General features: G+C 41.0%; 1 protein-coding gene across 1 annotated transcript in view; it reads left to right on the plus strand.

Moving 5' to 3' along the window:
- Positions 1–10,654, plus strand: part of MEGF10 (multiple EGF like domains 10) — a 143,602-nt gene extending 132,948 nt beyond the window's left edge. Inside the window, exons 22-25 of the mRNA XM_084629272.1 lie at positions 223–346; positions 944–988; positions 3,525–3,731; positions 5,916–10,654. Of these exons, the coding sequence (XP_084485398.1) occupies positions 223–346; positions 944–988; positions 3,525–3,731; positions 5,916–6,076 (537 nt within the window). The 3' untranslated portion in view covers positions 6,077–10,654. The remainder of the gene's footprint in view (positions 1–222; positions 347–943; positions 989–3,524; positions 3,732–5,915) is intronic.
- Positions 10,655–21,651: the final 10,997 nt, after the last annotated feature.

Genomic DNA, 21,651 nt, shown 5'->3' on the forward strand with positions numbered 1-21,651 from the left:
AGAAAACGGTGGTGACCATTATGCAGATCAACAAACAGTATTAGCTCAATGTTTTCTTTTACATGGTACATCTCTCAACAAGTCATTTTCATAAAGGATTTGATTTCTTAAACTACCTTATTGGACTTAGTTTTGTTTTCCCCGATTATTATCTTGTGCAAACATTAGTGATCTATAATCAGCTGCAGTCTACATTATCTTTTGTTTGTCTGTTTGAAATAGTCAAAAAACAATCAGCTATTTGTGAATCTTAAGAATGTGGATCCTGGAAAACGGGGTGCAGTTCTGGACTATACAGGAACACTGCCTGCAGACTGGAAACATGGAGGCTACCTCAATGAGCTTGGTAAAAATATAAAGAGAAAGGGTGCTGTATGTTACCCTGTGTGGATCGAAGGGATGGCAGAGCAGACATTTCCTATGTGAGGTATAGGCACAGTCTGGTTCTTCTGTGAAGCTAGCTAACATTGCCACTGGTGTTAGCCTTGCCAGATTGAGAGTAGAGGGGTCAAGGCCATGTGGACCGGTGGAGCACTACCCATAGAGAGAGGAATATAATTAAAGACAATCTAGTTGGTTTTATGGAAAATAGGTCTGGTTGATAAAGGAAATTGTGTAAATGTAATATACTTAGACTTTTATTTAACTTAGACCTGGTCTACACTAGGTGACATTTAATGGCCTATGATATACAGAAGATCAGATTAAATGATTAATGGTTCCTTCTGGCCCTAAACTCTATGAATCTAGGCATTGTTAGTCAGTATATAGGTGCACAGTCACGCTGCTTCTGCAGTGAATCTGTGCTCTCATTGTAGGGGTATTTCTTCTGTGAGGCACAAATTAGCCATGAAACAATTCTGTAGAGATTTTGAATGGTTTCCCAGAGAATTGCAATTGGATTTACAAAATGTTCTGTTTTTGTTACTCTCCTTTTTCATAGGTGCGTTTGGGCTTGACAGAGGATATATGGGAAAATCCCTGAAAGGTGAATTTTTATTTTCTGACACATTTTAATAAAAATACACAGCTATTTCATGTCCTATTTAAAATTATTCTTGGTTTCTGTGGAAAGAGAATATATGAAGTGCAGTGACTCTTTGTAAGCTGATAGGTTATCTCATGAGCCCAGGAAGAAACCAGTGCAATACCCAAATCTTTTGGACCTTTGCCTCCTGGCACAATTTATTGTTAAACAGAAAACTCATGAGTAACACCAAAATAAAGCAACTCCCCTGCTAATGCGGGCTGCAGTCCCCAGAGACTTTTTCTTTGCCTCTCTTCCTTTCTGGAAGGAGGATACATCATTCCCTTAAATCCCCTGCTGGATCCTGTGACAAGCAGGTAGCCCATTACCCTTTCTTAGCTGTTTCCCCATATCATACTCCAGTTACCACTGCGAGGATAATATAGTTTTGCATGAGGCTGTGCCTTTCGGGCACAACTGAGCTTGCATGAGTGAACTGAAGACTTTTGTCAGACATGTGTTCTGCTTTGGTAGTAATAAGACAAAGAAAATAACTCCTTTATATGTCAGTAAGCTGTTAAAAGGTCAAGAAGACAGCAACATGTTAATACTGCAATGAAAATTAAATGTTATAATGCTGCAGTGTTTCAGATTACAGAGCATCTGTGGTTCCCACTGTGTCCACAAGTGAGCCCGCAGTGCTTGGCATTACGTGGGCACATTAACGGGATACCACATACCCTTCAGAAAATATTTATTCCACCACTTGAAGATTAAGTTGCAGCAATGGCCATGCCCTTTTTATTATTTAATCTACAGCCAAGAAGCTGTAAATGGTCTTTTCATATGTCCACCTTTGCAACTATTGTGCATGTCTTTGCCACCAACATCAAGATTACGCAACTGTAATATTTTCTACATAGGGCTGTATCTTAGATCCATCTGGATAATAAAGATGGTGAAGAATGTGATGGCCCACCTGGTAAATTTAACCTGTGTTCCATGCTCTGCCCTGGCTGGCTGTGAGCTTCCAGATGAAATCTAAGGTTCTGGTTTTGACCTTTAAAACTGTAAATGGCTTAGTACCTGAAAGACCATCTCTCTCCCCATGCTATACCACCACAGCTGAGATTAGCAGAGGTAGAGTCCCATTGGTATAAATGAGAGGGGTAGCTGGCAGGGTATAGTCTGTCAGGGCACTACAGCAATGGAATTTGCTCCCCACCTTGGTCTGAAATAGCCCAATTCTGATCACCCTTCAAGTCTCACTGGAAGGCTCATTTTTTCCCAGGCGTCTGAAAATGGGAGAGTTAAGTATATAGACGAGAGCAGCTATTTTGTAGAGCATTTCTATAATACAATATAATTTAATTGAAGGAATCAATTATAATGTTTCAATATGTGATATTGTCTGGCAGTGAAGGATTCTCTTGATGTTCTTGAAAGATTTTGGGGTGCTTCATTTGAGACTCCTTAAAAGGGCCTGGTTGTTGAAAAGCTCTGACCATCCACTCTCTGAAAGTCAGATACCTATAAGGCATCTCAAGTTGCATACCCAAAATCAGGGTGTATCTACACTATGGAGCCCATACCAGTACAGCTAGGTGCCGTAGCTATGCCAGAATAATCCCATAGTGTAAACGCGGCCTACACCAATGGAGGAAGTTTTCCATCAGTGTCGGAATACACCCAAATGACATTAGCTAGGTCAAAAGAAACATTCTTCCATTGACATAGCTGCATCCACACTTGGGGTTAGGTTGACATAGCTACGGTGCTCAGGGATGTGGTTTTGTCAACTTAACTTTTAAATGTAGACCAGGCCTCAGTAGTAAGCTCTGAAAGTCTTAGATGCAAATCTGCAAAGACAGAAGAAACTCTCACAATGTCTTCCCAGCCCAAGAAAACACATGACTCCCTTAGCCACAGCCCAAACTGACTAACCAACTGACCCCTGCTCATTCTTTCCTCCTCCATCCCTACCATTAGGGAAATCGAGGAAAAACAGCTGAATCTTTTAGCATGTCTTGATGGTTGTCAGTGAAGGCACTGGCAGAACAAAATGGCCCCTCACTAAAAGCACCCTGCCTTCAGTTCTCTCAGAATTATTACAGGAGTCATCTGTTAGCTCATCCCCTTCAGTAATTGTAATGTTATTTATGTGTCATGAGTTCAGCACCTGCAAAGGCAAATGTGTTCTAAAATTGTCAGATGCAGCCTGATCCTGAAAATTACCTTTAATTAGTGCCGGACCCAACTTTAATGAGAGTTGAACTGTGCAGCAGGAACGCCCCAGGCAAAATCAGGCCCATAAAAAGCAGAGCAGTTGAGGTAACTCTATTAATCACTGTGTAAAACAAATCTGAGGAAGTATTATGACAAGTTTCTATATAGTTATTGATTTATGAGAAACTGTGCAGAACTCAAAGTAGCCAATCTATTTGGTGGCAAACGTTTTCTGGAACAGAAGTTTTTGCTTTACTTAGTCACAATATTTATGCTTACACATTACGCAGCACATTCAAAAGATTTACAGTGCTATTTTTTCTATTGTCAGATTTAATGAAGAACTCAGAATACAATTTAAGCAACTGCTCTTTAAGTAGCTCTGAAAATCCATATGCTACTATTAAAGACCCACCAGCACTTGTGCCAAAAAACTCAGAATGTGGATATGTTGAAATGAAGTCACCGGCACGCAGGGACTCCCCATATGCAGAGATCAGCAACTCTGCTTCAGCCAACAAGAATGTTTATGAAGTTGGTAAGTACAAACTTCATTGTTAGGAATCAAGCTGTGGTGGGGCAGATGAGCCCCCACCAGCCAGACAAGGGTTAAGGAACTGCTGTGGTACCAATCAACTGCAGTTTGCCGCATGTGCTTGTCAGGCCTGGAGGTGGGCCCTTAAAAGGGAGGAACTCCGAGCAGTAGGGGTGGCACTCCGAACAGGCAGAGACAGGGCTTAGTGTTCCCAGACTGGGGGCCCTGTGCCACTAACTGACTGATCGCTTGCAAACACCTGCTCAACCCTTTGAGAAAGAAGATGAGCTGGGCTGATCCTTTGTTGAAATACCCCAAGGATTAAGCCCTGATTTTTGCTCACATTGAGAGGTGGGAAATGAGACTACCTGCAGGGCTTGAGAGACTGCTTCCCTCTCTCTTACACAATAAAGGGGGTCAGGGAAGTATATTCCTTTTATTCGGACTGCTTTATAGCCCCTGAAAGAGGGAGGACTCACTGAAGGGCCCAGACAGAGGGCTGTACCTGGTAAACTCGGAACCAGACCACAGGGTTGTGACTCCCCAGAGAATGACGTAAGAGCTAACCGCTCTCACCCCAAAAAGATGACCTGAAGACATCTTCCACACAGGCTCAACCAAAACAAACAAACAAAGTCACTGAAAAAATACTGATACTCTTTCAGGTTCTATGCAGCTCCATGTTCATGTAAGAGCAATCCCATTCTTTTCAAACTCGTGAAGCAATTCACAAAGAAGATGGTTTCAAATACCTTAGTTTCAGTTGTGCAAATAAAAGTCACCCACCTAAATATCCCTGCGAAAGAGCCATATTCTTGCCCTCCTTCAAGCAGCAGCGGGAGACATAAGTAGCCTCTCACTGCCACATAACTTAGCCCTGTACCAGGTTGTCCAGTCCTGAATATGGTTATCCCTGGTGGACAACAGGGGGAGAAGAGCTCTGTGGCTTCTGTGCTCAGACAATGTGCATCCTGTCCCCCGACCCCAGCTCTCCTATCAGTAACTCTGCAGATCCTGGTTCCTTTCCCATGGCAGGTCCTGATGAGTTATTACAGTCCTAAGAAAACTGTGACATACTGGTAGAATATTTAAATAACTTACCTAAAGTCACAGACCAGATCACCTGACTGCCCATCCAATGCCTTAACCACAAGACCATCCTTCCTTTCTTAATTCATACAGAATAGGCAACAAGATCATTAACCCCTTACTAGCTGGAGTGAAATACTTTAAGATTTTAGATGTTCTGTTTTCTTCCTAATATACAAGGTCAATGCTTTTAAAAAGTCAGAAGCATTACTGTGAGAAAAATAGAAGAAAAATAGCAGATCTCTGTATGGTTAGTTGTACATTACTTAATTATTCTAAAGTACATTAGCAACATGGGTTAAAAAACTAGTCCTAACCCTTAAAGGGGATCTGTACTATACGTTTTGGATTTCTCCTAGTAGGTTGAAAAATGTCCACGTTGACAGTTACCACTGATGAAAGATGGTTTAAAAAAGTTGTTTAAAGTAGGATCAGAATTTAAAGAACATGTAGCTGCTGTATACATCAAAGGACCTAACTCTCCCTTTCTGTACCTATGTGGAGATTTCTTAGAATTCCATGAGGGTGTCCACTGTCTTGCTAAGGACTGTCTATTCCATGGTGACTCTCTCTGGGGCATCCCGGAGAAGAGTGGGATCTGTGGGATGAAGAAGACTGGGACATGACTAATGAGTCTGTGTGAGAGAGAAAGCCAAGTAGCTGCATGGTATTCTACAACCTGTCTGTGAGGATTAGTATGCAAATTTCCACTGGGTGCTTTGCACAATATCCTTTTACTGCTGATGCTTTGCTCAGAAGTCCAAACTTTGGCCCAATGTGTGATTAAGCAGGAGCCTGGATTCCTGCAGCTTGCCCAAAAAGAAAAGAGGACATGCAGTTCTGCTTAATTGTGTTATCATCTTACAAACTCATGAATACACACACAATTGAGTTTGTTGCATAACTGAGGAGTTTTAATGCCAGGCCAGCAAATTTTTAAGCAACATGCCCTTTACTTCAGAATTTAAAGCTGAGTGAACAAGTTCTTTCTTTTAAGCAACAGTAACTATTTAGCAAGACTTGTTCATTTTTATGAAGATATTTTCCTCCCATTTGCTATTACCAGTGCCCAAATATGTGTGTTTTCTTTTATCACAGAACCTACCGTGAGTGTTGTCCAGGGCGCATTCAGTAACAGTGGACCTTTCAGCCAAGATCCTTATGATCTTCCAAAAAACAGTCACATTCCATGCCATTATGACTTGCTACCAGTACGAGATAGTCCATCATCCTCTGAGAAAGAGGTCAGGAGTGAATGACATCTCAAGCTCACTGTACGGCACAGTGGAACTCTTAAGGAGAACAGTGGCTTGGTTATGCTCCTTCCTGTACTTTGCCACCATATTTGGCTCCTAATCCATTCTGTAGACAATTGCTGTATGTTAAACAGGAAGCTCAAGCTGAGGTGTGTATATACACATACAGCATGTGGATAGATGCCAAACTGAAGAGACCCTGATCAGATTTTCCATTACAGTTATTTTTACAAAGACACCAATGCCACACATTTACACTGTAGTATACTTGTTTAAACATATTAGTTTGCAGAATAGTTCTGATAACAGTTCCATTTCTGCTACTTTGAAATTGGATTTCATGTTTGTTTTTCACTGGCTCATGTTTCATAATAGAGATGCCCCTAAGGACTGTACAACCTGCCAAATATCCACTTCTTTCAGTCTGTAGTCTGATTCATTTGTTACCTAGAAGAAAAACTGTCTGATATTGCCAGATTTCTTTCACATCACATCATATTGTGGTGGATTATATTGTTTTTAGTCAAGATGTGTAAAAAGACTTGATCTGATGGGATGTAACCAAATGCAATGCTGCAGTGATTTGAAAAACTCAACACAGGTTTTTCATGTCTACTACTGGTTAAGGAAATACATTGCCTGTGTAGTTTTGAAGGTGATGAAAGCATTGCACGCATTAATATTATTGCAACACCTGAAGAACAATGGATACCCCATACTAGTAGGCTTTGGCACCCATCCTTGCCAAATCATTTGGTACATTACTGCTCCATATACTACAGTTCTGACCATCATTCCTGTCATACACAAGTAATAATCCATAACATATCAGTAATTATTGCATAAATATGTAAATGAAATCAGTTTATTTTTGTCAGAATGGACTGAATGAGAGTGTAAGGACTGAACAAAAATGATGAATGCTGTAAATTTGAAGTGCAAGAAAAGGTTTAAATTTTATAAACAAGTAGTGATATGGACTGTACTATAGAATAAGAATTGTAGTGTTTTGATTAATTTTTTCCCTAGAAATGACTGAACAATCTCTGTGCATACTTGCTAAAAAGGCACCTTTTTTTATAGTTGATGTAGGGAAAATATGCTTAAGCTGGTCTTTTGCATTGCTAATAACTTGACTCATATACCCCATGTTTCATTAACTTGTATCTCCATTTTTAAATTTTGTATCTATGTTTCTAGTGCTCTAGCTTATAACTGCAAAATATTTTATTGTACGTCCACTGTTTATTGCATTTTTGACAGCTGGCCTTTATTTTGTCTGGTTAAGAAATACTGACATTTTTTCTTTGGAAGGGATGGTGGGGTGAGTATAAAAGTGATAATTGATATAATATTATTGTCCACCAGAGATGGGCTAAGCAGGTTAGGTAGTAGTGTAAACTGGTGGATTGAATCAGCAGGGGAAAAAAAAAAACAATTACAAGGTGTTTTGCTTGAGGGATAATGTTTATAACAAGAAAGCAGGGGGAAAAAACCAGGACCCCTAGCTTGGCGTTCAGCTCACTCCTGACCCTGCATGTGGAGGCCAGCCTTCCCAAAGGCATTCTCTCCTCTGTCTCCCAAGTAGCCAACTTATAGTCAGGGCCCCATGTCTTCTGCAATTCAGTGGAAGTAGAATTGTTCATGGAATCCACCCCTTGAAACAGAATTGTGTTCCAGAGTCCAAGCTTTTATTTATTTGTAATTGTTAAAACTGTTGCAAGGACATCTCCCTGAATCTTCAAACAGTCTGAAACAGTAGCTCTAGGGTGTCTGGACTGCTTGTTTCATCTCATTGGGATGTTAGATTCAAAACCTAAAGATGAAAGGTTATATATCGGTACTGTTGAAGATACCACTGCTGATCATGTTAGTGAAGCATCCTGCTGATGGCCCATAATCTCAAACAGCCTTTTTCACCTTCCCAAACTAGCGACTCTGCACCCAGTCACAAGTAGTTTTACCTTTAAACGCATCCGAACTGTATGATGTGATATAAAGGACAGTGGTTGGTCAAGCATTTTGGTACTCTTATGCTCTCTGCCTCAGTACAGTAGGTGCCATTATGGCTCTGTATCTGAAAGTTTGGATTATGTTAGAGTCAAAGACAAAGAATTGTTGACATTGTGATGGTATTGGCTCTGAAGAGAATGATATCCCATTGCCTTTGGCTGGAGGAACAGTAGCTACAATACAGAACCTCAATGAGAAAAATGGAAAAACATTTCTGGATACAAAAGACCTCCTTGGGCTGAAGTGGAAATACTGTCTGTCTGATGTTTGCTGCCATTAAAGTGGTGACAGATCAGAGCTGTACACCTGAAGACCTCACCATAGCTGGGCTCAGGCCTCTGCAGCACATGTGGATGCATGGGGATGCCCATTTACACCCCATGTTTGTGTCATACATAAATATTGGCTGATTTGCGGACAAACTGGAACTTCCTGGGCAATTGCACATCCTTGTAAAAGTTGTATGACCAGCTCAGGACATCATAGATGTAAAAATAAATGCTGATGTTTAAGAAATCAAGCAGCACTTTACACCCCACTTAAGGTAAACGATTGATTTGGGGGGGGTGCCAAGTACATGTAGTGATATCGAAATACATGTGTTTGTACCATGTGATCAAAACTTAAAAATAAAATCTCCTTTCTGAAACTGTAAATAGAAAATGCAATACACTATAACTGTGAGTTCACAAAGTCCTCTCCTCTTACCTCATGTATAATTTGAATTTGATGGCCAATAGAACAATTATTCTTTGTAACATAAAAAAAAAAATCCCTGTCATTCATACTATACAATGGTGAAGAATAGCTCAAATTGTTTTTAACTTGTGTAGGAATTCCAAAAGTGGTGCCCATCTTCAAATTATGTATTCAAGCGAACACTCATGACAATAAATCCTGCTCAGACACTTTGGGGTATAGTGTATGCTCTAACTATACTCATACATACAGGTCCAAATTCATCCCTGCTGTATGTGGTGGCATTTCTGCTGTGGCCAAGGGAAGTTGCGCCTGCTTATATTTGGCCCACATAAGTATACATACGTCACATAAAAGACTTGTGAATATGCATCAGTGTGTGAGTGGGTGTACATGCTCACACACGCAGTTGTCTGGACAATTAACACGTTCTATTTAAACAATCTCTGCATGTCATTAACGTGAGTGAATAAAGCACACTGGAAAATGTAGAAATTTATCTATAATCTTTGATTTAAAAACCCTAAACCAATCAATGTTTACTGGTATTAATAAAGGCTAAATACCTGCTTGGTGCAACAAGGGGAAGCAGAAATTTTCCCAGAGCACCTGCTTTAGCAATCATGCCATCCGGAACAGGTTTCCTCATGTGCCTCAAGAAGACATGCTTTGGAATGCACTTTGCTGCTCTGTTAAGCACAAGCAGAGCTCACATCTCACAGCTGCCAAAGAGCCCCAGCTGCTGATCACAGTGTGTTCATGAACTCAGAAGGGGAATTTAGACTCTTCCCAACCTCCATACCAGGCCACCTTAGGAATATGATGTATATGCTGGTGCATTATCTGGTTATCTTTCCAGATTTCTTCTTGAGAACTATGGGGAGAGATCCTGCCTTGCCACTTGCACAAATGGAAAAAGGCGCCTGTGTCTTTTATATGTTCAGAACCCCATAAAGAGGAAAGCAATATGAAACGCTAGGATAAATGTCCATACAAGCTTGTTTGCTAGTGCAATAAAGTGAAGAATTTAACCCAAAGTTAATATCTGGTTTTAAAATGTGGTATTTGGTATAATCCCTGAAATTTTAAATGAGTTAGGCAAACTATCTCTTAGCCATTTAGAAAAACACTGAACCTCAGAAAGACTTTTTGTATCAGAGACTTTTACTCCCTACATACTGCTGCACTTAAACTTTGCCCTCATCTTCATTTACACAGAGAACGCCCATTAATTTTAATTGGAGCTGTGCATACAGATTGAGGGGTGAACAGACTTCATTGTGACTATCCTTTCTATCACAATCTGCAAAATCAAACTAATGAAATAAAGGTTAATAAAAGCATAAATATTGCTGAGAACACTATTAAAAATGCATTTGATTTTCAAAATATTATGACTGAAACTGGACTGTTGAGTAGGGTTATGTTTCCAAGTAATGACCCTTACACTGAGCCACATGAATAGGACAAAGCATCTTTAAGATCCATACTGAAGAATACAGAGCTAAAGTTGAGAAAAATGCTTTATATTAAAGACTGTGTATATAGCAGTTTAAATGACTTAAAACTGATGGGTGCTTGTTTAACCATTGGACAGAAAACCTTGCCCTTTTTGGTACAATTAACACTAGTGCCATAGCACTGGGCCTAACTATTATATTTTCAATGTTTTACCCCAGCCACTCTCCACTTTGATATGATTGAATTATAATATATATTTTTAAAGAAAACCTACAAACAGTGTCTGGCTTGTATCTCGATTGTAACAAAAAAAAAACTGTTGCAATGTTGAAATGTTTTCTATTTTCCAAAGATGACTGATGCTCATCATATTACCCTTCACTACCATTTATATCACCGAACATGCTTGTAGGTTAATGTAATAAACTTTCTAATAAAAGACTTGAAATGTTGTGTTTGATTTTTCCGTCCTGTTTGTCCTCTCTCTAGGGGCACATGAAGTACCACAAGAGATACACATAGTGGTCTGTGTGTGGAAGGCTTTATGTGTACGTGGTCAGTTCAATAACAGTCATACGGTGAAATCCAGGCTGCATTGAAGTCAATGGGAGTTTTGTCATTGACTTCAGTGGGGCCAGGATTTAAACCACGGAGTATTACATCAGAGCTCAGCCATTTTTACTGTATTTGGGTCTGTTCCTTGCCCCCACTAAGGCTGCTTTGCACTGCTCCAATAGCACTAAGCAGAGATAAAGTTGGCTTAATTGGCTCCCTGGGCATTCCGCTTGTGTAGGGAAATCTCTAGGTGGAATAGAGCCAACTCTACAGCACCCCTCTTTTGAGCCTTTCATGGCATGGCTGGAGACAAGGGCCATAGCTGGAGTCCTGTTGTACTCTGTTGATGCCTAGCTGTCAGAGTGGTCCCTTTGGAGCTGTGGCAGCCAGTCTAATTTTGAGCAGCATTGAGACCATCAAGGAAAGATTTAAATAATGTCAAGGCATTTCTCTTGACTCCACACATCTATTTGGCAGGATAACAACATCCTCTTATCAACCATGTAAAATACCAGTATAAAGCCTAAAACTACATGTACGTAGAAATGAAGAGATCATCCAGCAGCACGTGCATTCTCGTTTCTGTTCCATATCCTGGCATGAAACCTCTAAGCTGGCTGAAGAACACTGGCTGTGGACAAATGTGCTTGGAGATGGCTTTTTACTGTCCCCTCAGTTAGATTGCACAGGAATGTGAGATCTGGTTCTGAGTGTTAATTGGAAAGTTCTGTTTCATCTCACAAAGTTTTTTTCAGGATTGGTTGGGCTTCAGTGTACTTTAAGGAGGGATATAGTAGCTAGTTAGTCTAACATCCAACCTGGAGATCAGGCTATAGCTGTGTGACTCATTATGTGGCTGTCACTAGAGGTTACTGTTAAGAGTTCAAGTTCAATTCTATATAGAGAGAAAATAAAGTTTTTTGGTGTTTGCATCTGACTCCCTGGAATTAACTGAGATTCTTTAAGATAGTTCACTCAAGTTTCTTCTTTAACAGGTTAAACAAACAATACCAAATATAGAGCCAAATCCTGAAGTCACTCCTCATGTATAATTTTTTTTTAAAATTGTAATCCATAGTCCTGAGAATCAAAGAACAGAAGAAAAGGAAATGCCTCAAACATAAAAACATATACTTCCCAAAAATGTCATGATCTTTGTAATATTTGAGTGAGTTAAATTGCCTCCTTAGCATCTTTAATTTGTGTGATCAGCATTTATGCTGCAGATCAACCAAAGCATATCTGACCTCAGCAGCATTTCAAGGATAATTTTTTAAACAGATCAACTGCACTTTAACAACTGTCCTATTAAAGAGCCTCTGGCTCTTTTCTTCCCATCTACAATAATTATCAGAAACTTCAAGGAAAATTCTACTTTCCATTCATGTTACAGTTCCTGTATACCTCCATAGCTAACATGATTATGATAATAGTGTGCAGGATCTTGCTCTACATCCATGTCCTTTTGACATGGAAAAAGAGAGAGATTTTCTTTAAGACTCTAGTGCAATGAAGCAGCTGATCGTGTTTATAACTTTTCTAGAAGTAATTCTATTTTTGTGGTTACAGAGATATTGATTGATTATACTCATCATGACATAATGCATGAGGGAAAGAACAAGCTAAAATAGGGAAAGAACAAGCTAAAAAATTACTTAGACAAGTTAGATGTCTTCCAGTCACCAGGACCTTATTAAATATATTCTAGAATACTTAAGGAGCTGACTGAGGAGATATCTGAGCCATTAGCAATTATCTTCGTGAAGTCATGGAAGATGGGTGAGATGCCAAAGGACTGGAAAAGGGCAAATATAGTGCCAATCTATAAAAAGGGAAATAAGGACAAGCCAGGGAAGTACAGACCAGTCAGCTTAACTTCTGTACCCAGAAAGATAATGGAGCAAATAATTAAGCAATCAATTTGCAGACACCGAGAAGATAATGAGGTGCTAAATAACAGTCAGCATGGGTTTGTCAAGAACATATTATGTCAAACCAACCCTAATAGTTCTTTGACAGGGTAACAAGCCTTGAGGGGTGAAGCCATAGATGTGGTATAGCTTAACTTTAGTAAGGCTTTTGATGCTGTCTTGCATGACCTCATAAACAAACTAGGGAAATACAACCTAGATGGAGCTACTATAAGGTGGGAGCAAAACTGGTTGGATAACTACTGTTGTTCCTAAAGAGCAGTTATCAGTGGTTCACAGTCAAGATGGAAGGGCATATCAAGTGGGTTCCTGCAGGGATCAGTTCTGAATCTGGTTCTTTTCAATATCTTCATCAATGATTTAGATAATGATATAGAGAGTACACTTATCAAGTTTGCGGATGATACCAAGCTGCGGGGGTGGGAGCGGGAGATTGAAAGTGCTTTGGAGGATAGGATTAAAATTCAAAATTATCTGGACAAATTGGAGAAATGATCTGAAGTAAACAAGTTGAAATGCAATAAAGAACAAATGCAAAGTATTCCACTTAGGAAGGAACGATCAGTTGCACACATACAAAATGGGAAATGACTGCCTAGAAAGGAGTACTGCAGAAAGGTATCTGGGGATCATAATGGCTCATAAGCTAAATATGAGTCAATAGTGTAACACTGTTGCAAAAAAAGCAAACATCATTCTGGGATGTATTAGCTGAAGTGTTGTAAGCAAGACACGAGAAGTAATTCTTCTGCTTTACTGCACGCTGATTAGGCCTCAGCAGCAGTATTGTGTCCAGTTCTGGGCACCACATTTCAGGAAAGATGTGGACAAATTGGAGAAAGTCCAGAGAAGAGCAGCAAAAATGATTAAAGGTCTAGAAAACATGCCTTATGAGGGAAGATTGAAAAAAATGGATTTGTTTAGTCTGGAGAAGAGAAGACAGAGAGGGAAAATGATAACCATTTTCAAGTAAATAAAAGGTTGTTACAAGGAGGAGGGAGAAAAATTGTTTTCCTTAACCTCTGACGATAGGACAAGAAGCAATGGGCTTAAGTTGCAGCAAGGACGATTTAGGTTGGCCATTAGGAAAAACTTCCTGCCAGGGTGGTTAAGCACTGGAATAAATTGCCTAGGGATGCTGCAGAATCATTGGAAAATTTTAAGAGCAGGTTGGACAAACACGTGTCAGGGATGGTCTAGATAATATTTAGTCCTGCCTTGAGTGCAGGGGACTGGACTAGAAGACTGTTCGAGGGCCCTTCCAGTCCTACAGTTCTATGATCCTATGTGAAGATCAAGAATGTTCCATCTCTCAGAGGCACTGACACAAGTAACAAAAACCATCAGCCTCAATGGATGGCATTGATGAAGCTTTACCACCTTTTTTTGAATAACAACAAAAATTCATGTGCACTACACACTGGTGAAGACTGCCTCTTTCATAGGATTATTCAAAATGGAAGCAACATTTAGCTCAGTCATCAGTCTTTGCACAGGGCCTGGATTGTGGCAAGATTTATATAATTATTCTTTTCCATTTTGTCAAGTGTAAGACAAGAGTTAGAATTCCATGAATGTTGGCTCTCCAGGGCTAACAGGACTTAACAGATTTTTATCACAGAAGGAATTTGCTATTCCTTTAAATACACACAGGGAGCAGAATTATTGCATAAAAAGTTATCAGTTTTACTTAGTTACCGCTCTGACTGTAACCTTGTTAAGTATGTCAAAGTACATGCACAAATAATATCTGTAGCTGCTTTGTAAATATTCATGTTTACAGACTAGCAGAACTCACAGACAGGATATTATTTAGACTAATAAGTTAGTAATTTTTAAAATGGGTTATAAGAATAAAAATACCACTTGTGTAGTTACATTATACAATATAAAGCGATGCTTCAGTGTGCAAGCTGATCACCCCCCTGGGGTCAGGAAGAAATTCTTTCCAGGTCATTAAGGAGAGTGCATTAAGGATGTATTACATCTCCTTCTTAAGTACTCATTGTTGGCCACTCTCACAGACCAGATACCAGGGTAAATGGATGATTGTTGTGTCCTTCTATAATTATTCTTGTATTACTCCAAAAAGTCTGTGTCAAAAAAATAAAAGTTCTATGCACAATATTTAAATAAAATTTGCAGAATTTTAGTCAATAAATATGGAGGCTCCAGTATGGCAGTGGGGAGCACAGGTCACTGGCTACACAGAGGTGGGAGATCACCCTGCAGGCCTCCCCCGAGACGTGGACTTGGCAATGAGGCTGCACCCAATTCTAACACAGCAACAGGGCCGGGCCTCCCCAGAAACACCCTGCGGCCCTGCCCCTCCATGCCAGGCATAGGTTCTGGAACTAGGGGTGCTGGGGGGTTCTGTTGCACCCCCTGGCTTGAAGTGGTTTCCATCATATACATGGTTTAGAGTTTGGTTCAGTGGCTCTCAGCACCACTCCCTCCCCCTCCCTCCCCCCCCCCCAGCTCCATACAAATTGTTCCAGCCAGGCCCCCTAAAATAGCAAGCAAGAGGGACAGAGTTTCTCACCCACACCCAGCCCTGGCCCCCAATCCAGGAGTAGGCCGGCAGGCTCCAAGTGTGGAGAGGCTGTGTGGGGTTCTATGTGGGGCAATCTGGGTCCAGGCAGCTCAGTGGGGGTTCTGGGTGAGTGGTGGAATCTAGATGCACAGGGCTTGTTGAGGAGTTCCAAATGCAGGGGTAATGGGACTCTGCAGGGGGGGTCCAATGAAGGTGGTTGGGCCTCAGCATGGGGAGGTCTGGGTGTGTGGAGCTCATCGGGGGATCCGGGCGCTGGGGAAGTGGGGCTTGGTGGGGTTGCGGTCTGGGTGCAGCTGGTTGGGGGCTCAATGGGGTGGGGGGGTCTAGGTACGGGGGGCTTATCAGGATGGTTCAGGTGCAGGGAGGACCCCATGGTGATTTTCCTCTCTGCTGGCTGCTCTAGGTGCCCAAAAGGACACATCTGCACTCGTGGGGAGAAGTGTGTGAACACTTTTGCAACTTCCCTTTGCTTCCCTGTCAGAAGTCACTTTTCTGCTGGGAAGCAAAGAAATCTGTGGGAAACATGAATGCTGTGCATGCGCAGTATTCCCCCAGGAGTATTGTATTTGAGGAAGTTAGGTAAATTTCTGCATAAATTCCCAGGATAGACTTTAAGGCCAGAAGGGATCATCATGATCATCTAGTCTGACCTCCTGTCCATTGTAGAGCACAGAACCTCACGCATCCACTCCTGTAATAGACCCCTAACCTCTGACTGAGTTAATGAAGACCTCAAATCAAAGATTTAAAGACTTCAAGTTACAGAGAATCCACCATTTTTTAAACCAGCAAGTGACCTGTGCTTCATGCTGCAAAGGAACGAGAAACCCCCCCAGGGTCTTTGCCAATGTGACCTGGGGAAAATTCATTCCTGACCCCAAATATGGTGATCAGTTAGACGCTGAGCATGTTGGCAAGACCCACCAGCCAGACATTTGGGAAATAATTTACTGTAGTGATGCAGAGCCTTCCCCATCTAGTGTCCCGTCTCCGGCCATTGGGAATATTTGCTACTACTAGTCATAGATCAGCTACATGTCATTGTAGGCAGTCTCATCATACCACCTCATAGACATTAAGGTTAGAAGTGACCATAGTGATAATCTATTCTGACCTCCTGCATATTGAAGTCCACAGGACCTCACTCGCCCACTCCTGAAATAGATCCTTAATCTCTGGCTGAGTTACTGAAGTCCTCAAATTATGGTTTAAAAACTTCAAGTTACTGAGAATTCACCATTTACACTAGTTTAAACCTGCAAGTGACCTGTGCCCCATGCTGCAGAGAAAGGCGAGAAACCTCTAGGGTTTCTGCCAGTCTGACCTGGGGGAAAATTTCTTCCCAACCCCAAATATGGCAATCAATTAGACCTTGAGTATATCTCCCCTCAGCCTTCTTTTGGTTAGGCTAAATAAGGCAAGCTCTTTGAGTCCCCTCTCATAAGGTAGGTTTTCCTTTCCTCAGATCATTCTAATAGCCCTTCTCTGCACCTGTTCCAGTTTGAATTAATCTTTCTTAAACATGGGATACCAGAATTGCACATAGTATTCCAGATGAGTTCTCACAACTGCCTTGCGTAATGGTACTAACACTTCCCTGTCTCTATTGGAAATACCTTGCCTGATGCATTCTAGGACTGCATTAGCCTATTTCATGGCTGCAACGTATTAACGGCTCATAGTCATCCTGTGATCACTCAATACACCCAGGTCTTTCTCCTCCTCTGTCACATCCAACTGATAAGTCTCCAGTTTATAGCAAAAATTCTTGTTCTTAGTCCCTAAATACATGACCTTGCACTTTGCACTATTAAATTTCATCCAATTTCTATTACTCCCATTTACAAGGTCATCCAGATCTTCTTGTATGATATTTCAGTCCTCCTCCTCTGTATTGGCATAAACTTGCTCCATAAAATTGCCAAGCTCAGTCTTGAAACCAGTTATGATTTTTGTCTCCACTGCTCCCCTTGGGAGGCTGTTCCAGAACTTCACTCCTCTGATAGTTGGAAACCTTCATCTAATTTCAAGCCTAAGCTTGATAGCCAGTTTATACCCATTTGTTCTTGTGGCAACATTGGCACTTAATGTAAATAACTCATCTCCCACCCTGGTATTTATCCCGCTGAAGTATTTATAGAAAGCAATCACATCTCCCCTCAGCATTTGTTTTGTTAGGCTAAGCAAGCTAACTCCTTAACTCTCCTCTCGTAAGGTAGGTTCTCTATTCTTCTGTTCATCCTAGTAGTCCTTCTTTGCACCTGTTCCAGTTTGAATGCATCTTTCTTAAACATGGGAGACCAGAATTGCATGTAAGTCTTACCAGTGCCTTATATAATGGTAATAACACTTCCCTATCTCTACTGGAAATACCTTTCCTGATGCATCCTGGGATTGTATTAGCCTTTTTCACAGCTGCATCACATTGGTGGCCCATGGTCATCCTGTGATCCACCAGTACACCCAAGTTTCTCTCCTCCTCTGATAGGTCCTCAGTTATAACAGAATTTTTTGTTGTTAGTCATTAAGTGCATGAACTTGTACTTTGCACTGTTAAATTTCATCCCATTTCTATTACTCCAGTTTTCAGGGTCTTGTATGATAAGAATGCAGACCTTTCCTAAATAGGGCCAACTTGCACAGTTATCTATTTGGAAAATTTTCTTGTCTATTTTTATGAATCAACATCTTGTTAGCAGCCTCCTTGTTTCTTTTAGCTCCACCCTTTTGGCTGTCCACAATGTCCTTTGAATGTGTGAGGAAATTGCTATCTTGGGGTCAGATTCTCTCCTGTGCTCAGCAAAGGCGAATGGGGGGAGATCATCAGGGAACTGGTTATGACTCCTTGATTCTGTGGGCCAATCTGCATGTTGACTATGGACCCCAAAGGTCAAGGGACCATCTACCAGCTGAGAACTAGCAGAGCACAGCTGTGCTCCATCTGTGACATGCTGCCTCCTTTCCCAATACACCCCTGTCATAAATATAAATGGAAGGGTAAACACCTTTAAAATCCCTCCTGGCCAGAGGAAAAACCCTTTCACTTATAAAGGGTTAAGAAGCTAGGATAATTTCACTAGTACCTGACCAAAATGACCAGTGAGGAGACAAGATACTTTCAAAAGCTGGAGGGAGGGAGAAACAAAGTCTCTCTCTGTCTGTGTGATGCTTTTGTTGGGGACAGAACAGGAATGGAGTCTTAGAACTTAGTAAGTAATCTAACTAGATATGCGTTAGATTCTGACGCCTTTAAATGGCTGAGAAAATAAGCTGTGCTGAATGGAATGTAGATTCCTGTTTTTATGTCTTTTTGTAATGTAAGGTTTTGCCTAGAGGGATTCTCTATGTTTCAAATCTGATTACCCTGTAAGGTATTTACCATCCTGATTTTACAGAGGTGATTCTTTTTACTTTTTCTTCTATTAAAATTCTTCTTTTAAGAATCTGAATGCTTTTTCTTTGTTCTTAAGATCCAAGGGTTTGGGTCTGTGTTCACCTATGCAAAGGGGTGAGGATTTTTATCAAGCCTTCCCCAGGAAGGGGGGTGTAAGGTTTGGGAGGATTTTGGGGGGGAAAGATGTTTCCAAGCAGGCTGTTTCCCAGTTATATACTTGTTAGACATTTGGTGGTGGCAGCGATAAAGTCCAAGGGCAAAAGGTAAAATAGTTTGTACCTTGGGGAAGTTTTAACCTAAGCTGGTAAAAGTAAGCTTAGGAGGTTTTCATGCAGGTCCCCACATCTGTACCCTAGAGTTCAGAGTGGGGAAGGAACCTTGACAACCCCCTACAACAGGGTAGGGGTTAGGTCGGTGTAGCAGTGGTAAAAAGGGAGGAGAGGATCTGGTTTCTGTGTAACTGGTCCATAAAGCTGCATCTGGAGTAACTGATTAAAAGGATTGGAAATCAGGAGCAGAATAAATTCTGGAGTGCAAGGTATTACCAGCTGTGATTGTCTAGAATAGTGGTTTCTTTTTTTCTTCAAAGTCACTTTAATATAAGCTCTCTAAAGCTTTATTTCACTTTCCAGGGGCCTCCTCCTGATTTTTTTTTCCCCCCATTTGTCTCTGATGTTGATAATTTTTTGACTGTGTTGTTTTAGGTGGGAGTTGAGAGTTATAGTCCCTCAGGTGATGAAACTTAGCATTATCACACTTTGCCTGCTTGGGGGGGAAAGAGTTTAGAAGATTGCAAACCTTTGCACTTTACTCTGTAAGGGTACATTTAAACACTTTTGTTTCCCCCAAGTGATCATCCCAGTAAGCTTTTAGAAAACTGTAAAGACAGACACTACTTACAGCTGCAAAGTAACAGCTCCATTTTAAACAGTCTACTTATCCCCACAGCAGTGTGCAATTTTTCCCTCACAGGCACATGCATAATTTAGAGACCTCCTCTTTATGTAGGAAAATGGAAAGAAATACTGTACCTATATCTATTTCCTAGCCACAATGTGAGAAAAACAAATGGCTCTAAAATGAAATGCCTTGCATATTAATAAAACACAGATCATTTCTACTGATTAATTGATGATTTTCCATTTGACCACTGATTTCCCTTTGGTAGTGGGGAATAATTACTTAAAATACACAGAATCTGACATATAACTGTAACACCCCTAAAATTTTTACCAAGTCATTCCATTGACTTCAGTAGTGTTGCTATGGATTTACCCAAATGTAACTCGGAGCAGGATTTGGCCAGAGTTCTTAAGCAAATGAATTTACTCAAGTCTCATCCTTATTACATTAAATTAATTTTAATTTAATTTAAAGCTCTATCATAATAAATTTGGCACACCCTATATCAGGGGATTTGAGAAAAAAATCAGGAGGATAGGCATAGGTTCTAGAGACCAGGAGAGTAAGTAGAGTTATTTTGGATATACACTGTTGTAACTTGGAACAGGAGTTGACACCTTACATGTAAAAGGAATTAGTGTATTTTCCCTAAAACCTCTGCCCCGACTATTGTTTCTGCTAATTGGATGACATGTTGTACATTCAACGCCTGACGTTTTCCTTAACCAGATGAGATGAGGAAACAAATCTACTGACGTTCCCTATAATAGTAAAATGAAGCAATTTGAATCCATTTCTCATCAGCCCCTCTGGTCTGCTGAGACCTCATTAATCACCTCACTGTACTGTTTTATGCACTTGTGTACTGAGTGATCAATATTTTTTTCCTTGCTCTTCCTTTCGACTGTGCCTCTTATGACCTGTTTTAAAGCCACTGTCACCTGACACACTTACAAAAGAGATGTTTCCTACTTTTAAAAGCTTTCCTTCTTCCCTCTATCACTTACTGATCTACTTTCAAAGATACCTTTTGGCTTTTAGCTTGTCAACTATATGTGACGTTTTCAAAGGGGGAATACAAGCGTGTGTGTGTATATACATACACACACACACACACATACTGTGGTGTCATGGCAGCCTGGGAGCTGTGGGTGGCCATACCTGCGGACAGTCAATGTAAACAAACTGTCTCGTGGCCCACCAGCGGATTACCCTGATGAGCCGCAGGTTGCCTACCGCTGGGTTAGACCATCCCTGACAAGTGTTAGTATAAGTATACTTAATCCTGCCTTGCTGCAGGGAGATGGACTAGATGACCTTTTGAGGTCCCTTCTAGCCCTATGTTTTTATGATTCAACCACCATGAGACTGTCCTTTCTCTTCCTGCAGTTCCCGGTCTCATTCACTACAGACCTTCCAATCCTGGTCACCTCATCAGTGGCCCCAAAAAGTTGTGAGATCTCCTAGTCAACTTCCTCCTGGCACTGGCCAAGATGACCAGCCATCACTCCAGCAGAAGGAAGTTGGATTGGGGTGGGGTACTCTGAGACTGCAGGGCCTATTTCTGTTGCCTTGTTCAGTCATGCCTCCAAGCACAGTTCTTTGGGGCAGTGTCCACTGACTTCTTAGAAACCTTTGAGGAGCTGTGGGCACTGTCTGGGGCTCTCTGCTTTGTGTCCCCTTCCAGCTACCTGATTTTCACCCTATAACCATCATTCCCATCCCTGTTTTTTCATTTGTTGACCCTAGTATTCAGTTGTGGCCTAGGTTCGGTGCACCTCCATGTCAGCTAAGAGGGAGGGACTTTAGTTATGGGTGGCTTAGGCCCACTGTATTCTCATTACCCACAATAAGTTCAGAGCTTCCAAGTTTCTCAACAAATGAGACAAAGGTCACAAAGACAACAGTCTCCTTCTCTACATAACCCTGATGCATTCCCAGAGCCTGTCTGTCCTGTGCATTGAATGAGACAGGATCTTGTGGGAAAATAGTATATGCTGCACAGGCAACGTTAATTCTGGTATTTCTTATCTTTTGAACGCTTGACTATGCAACTTTAGCATTCATT

This window comes from Lepidochelys olivacea (assembly GCF_965140295.1).
Source record: "Lepidochelys olivacea isolate rLepOli2 genome assembly, chromosome: 5".
NCBI classification, from domain to species: domain Eukaryota; kingdom Metazoa; phylum Chordata; order Testudines; family Cheloniidae; genus Lepidochelys; species Lepidochelys olivacea.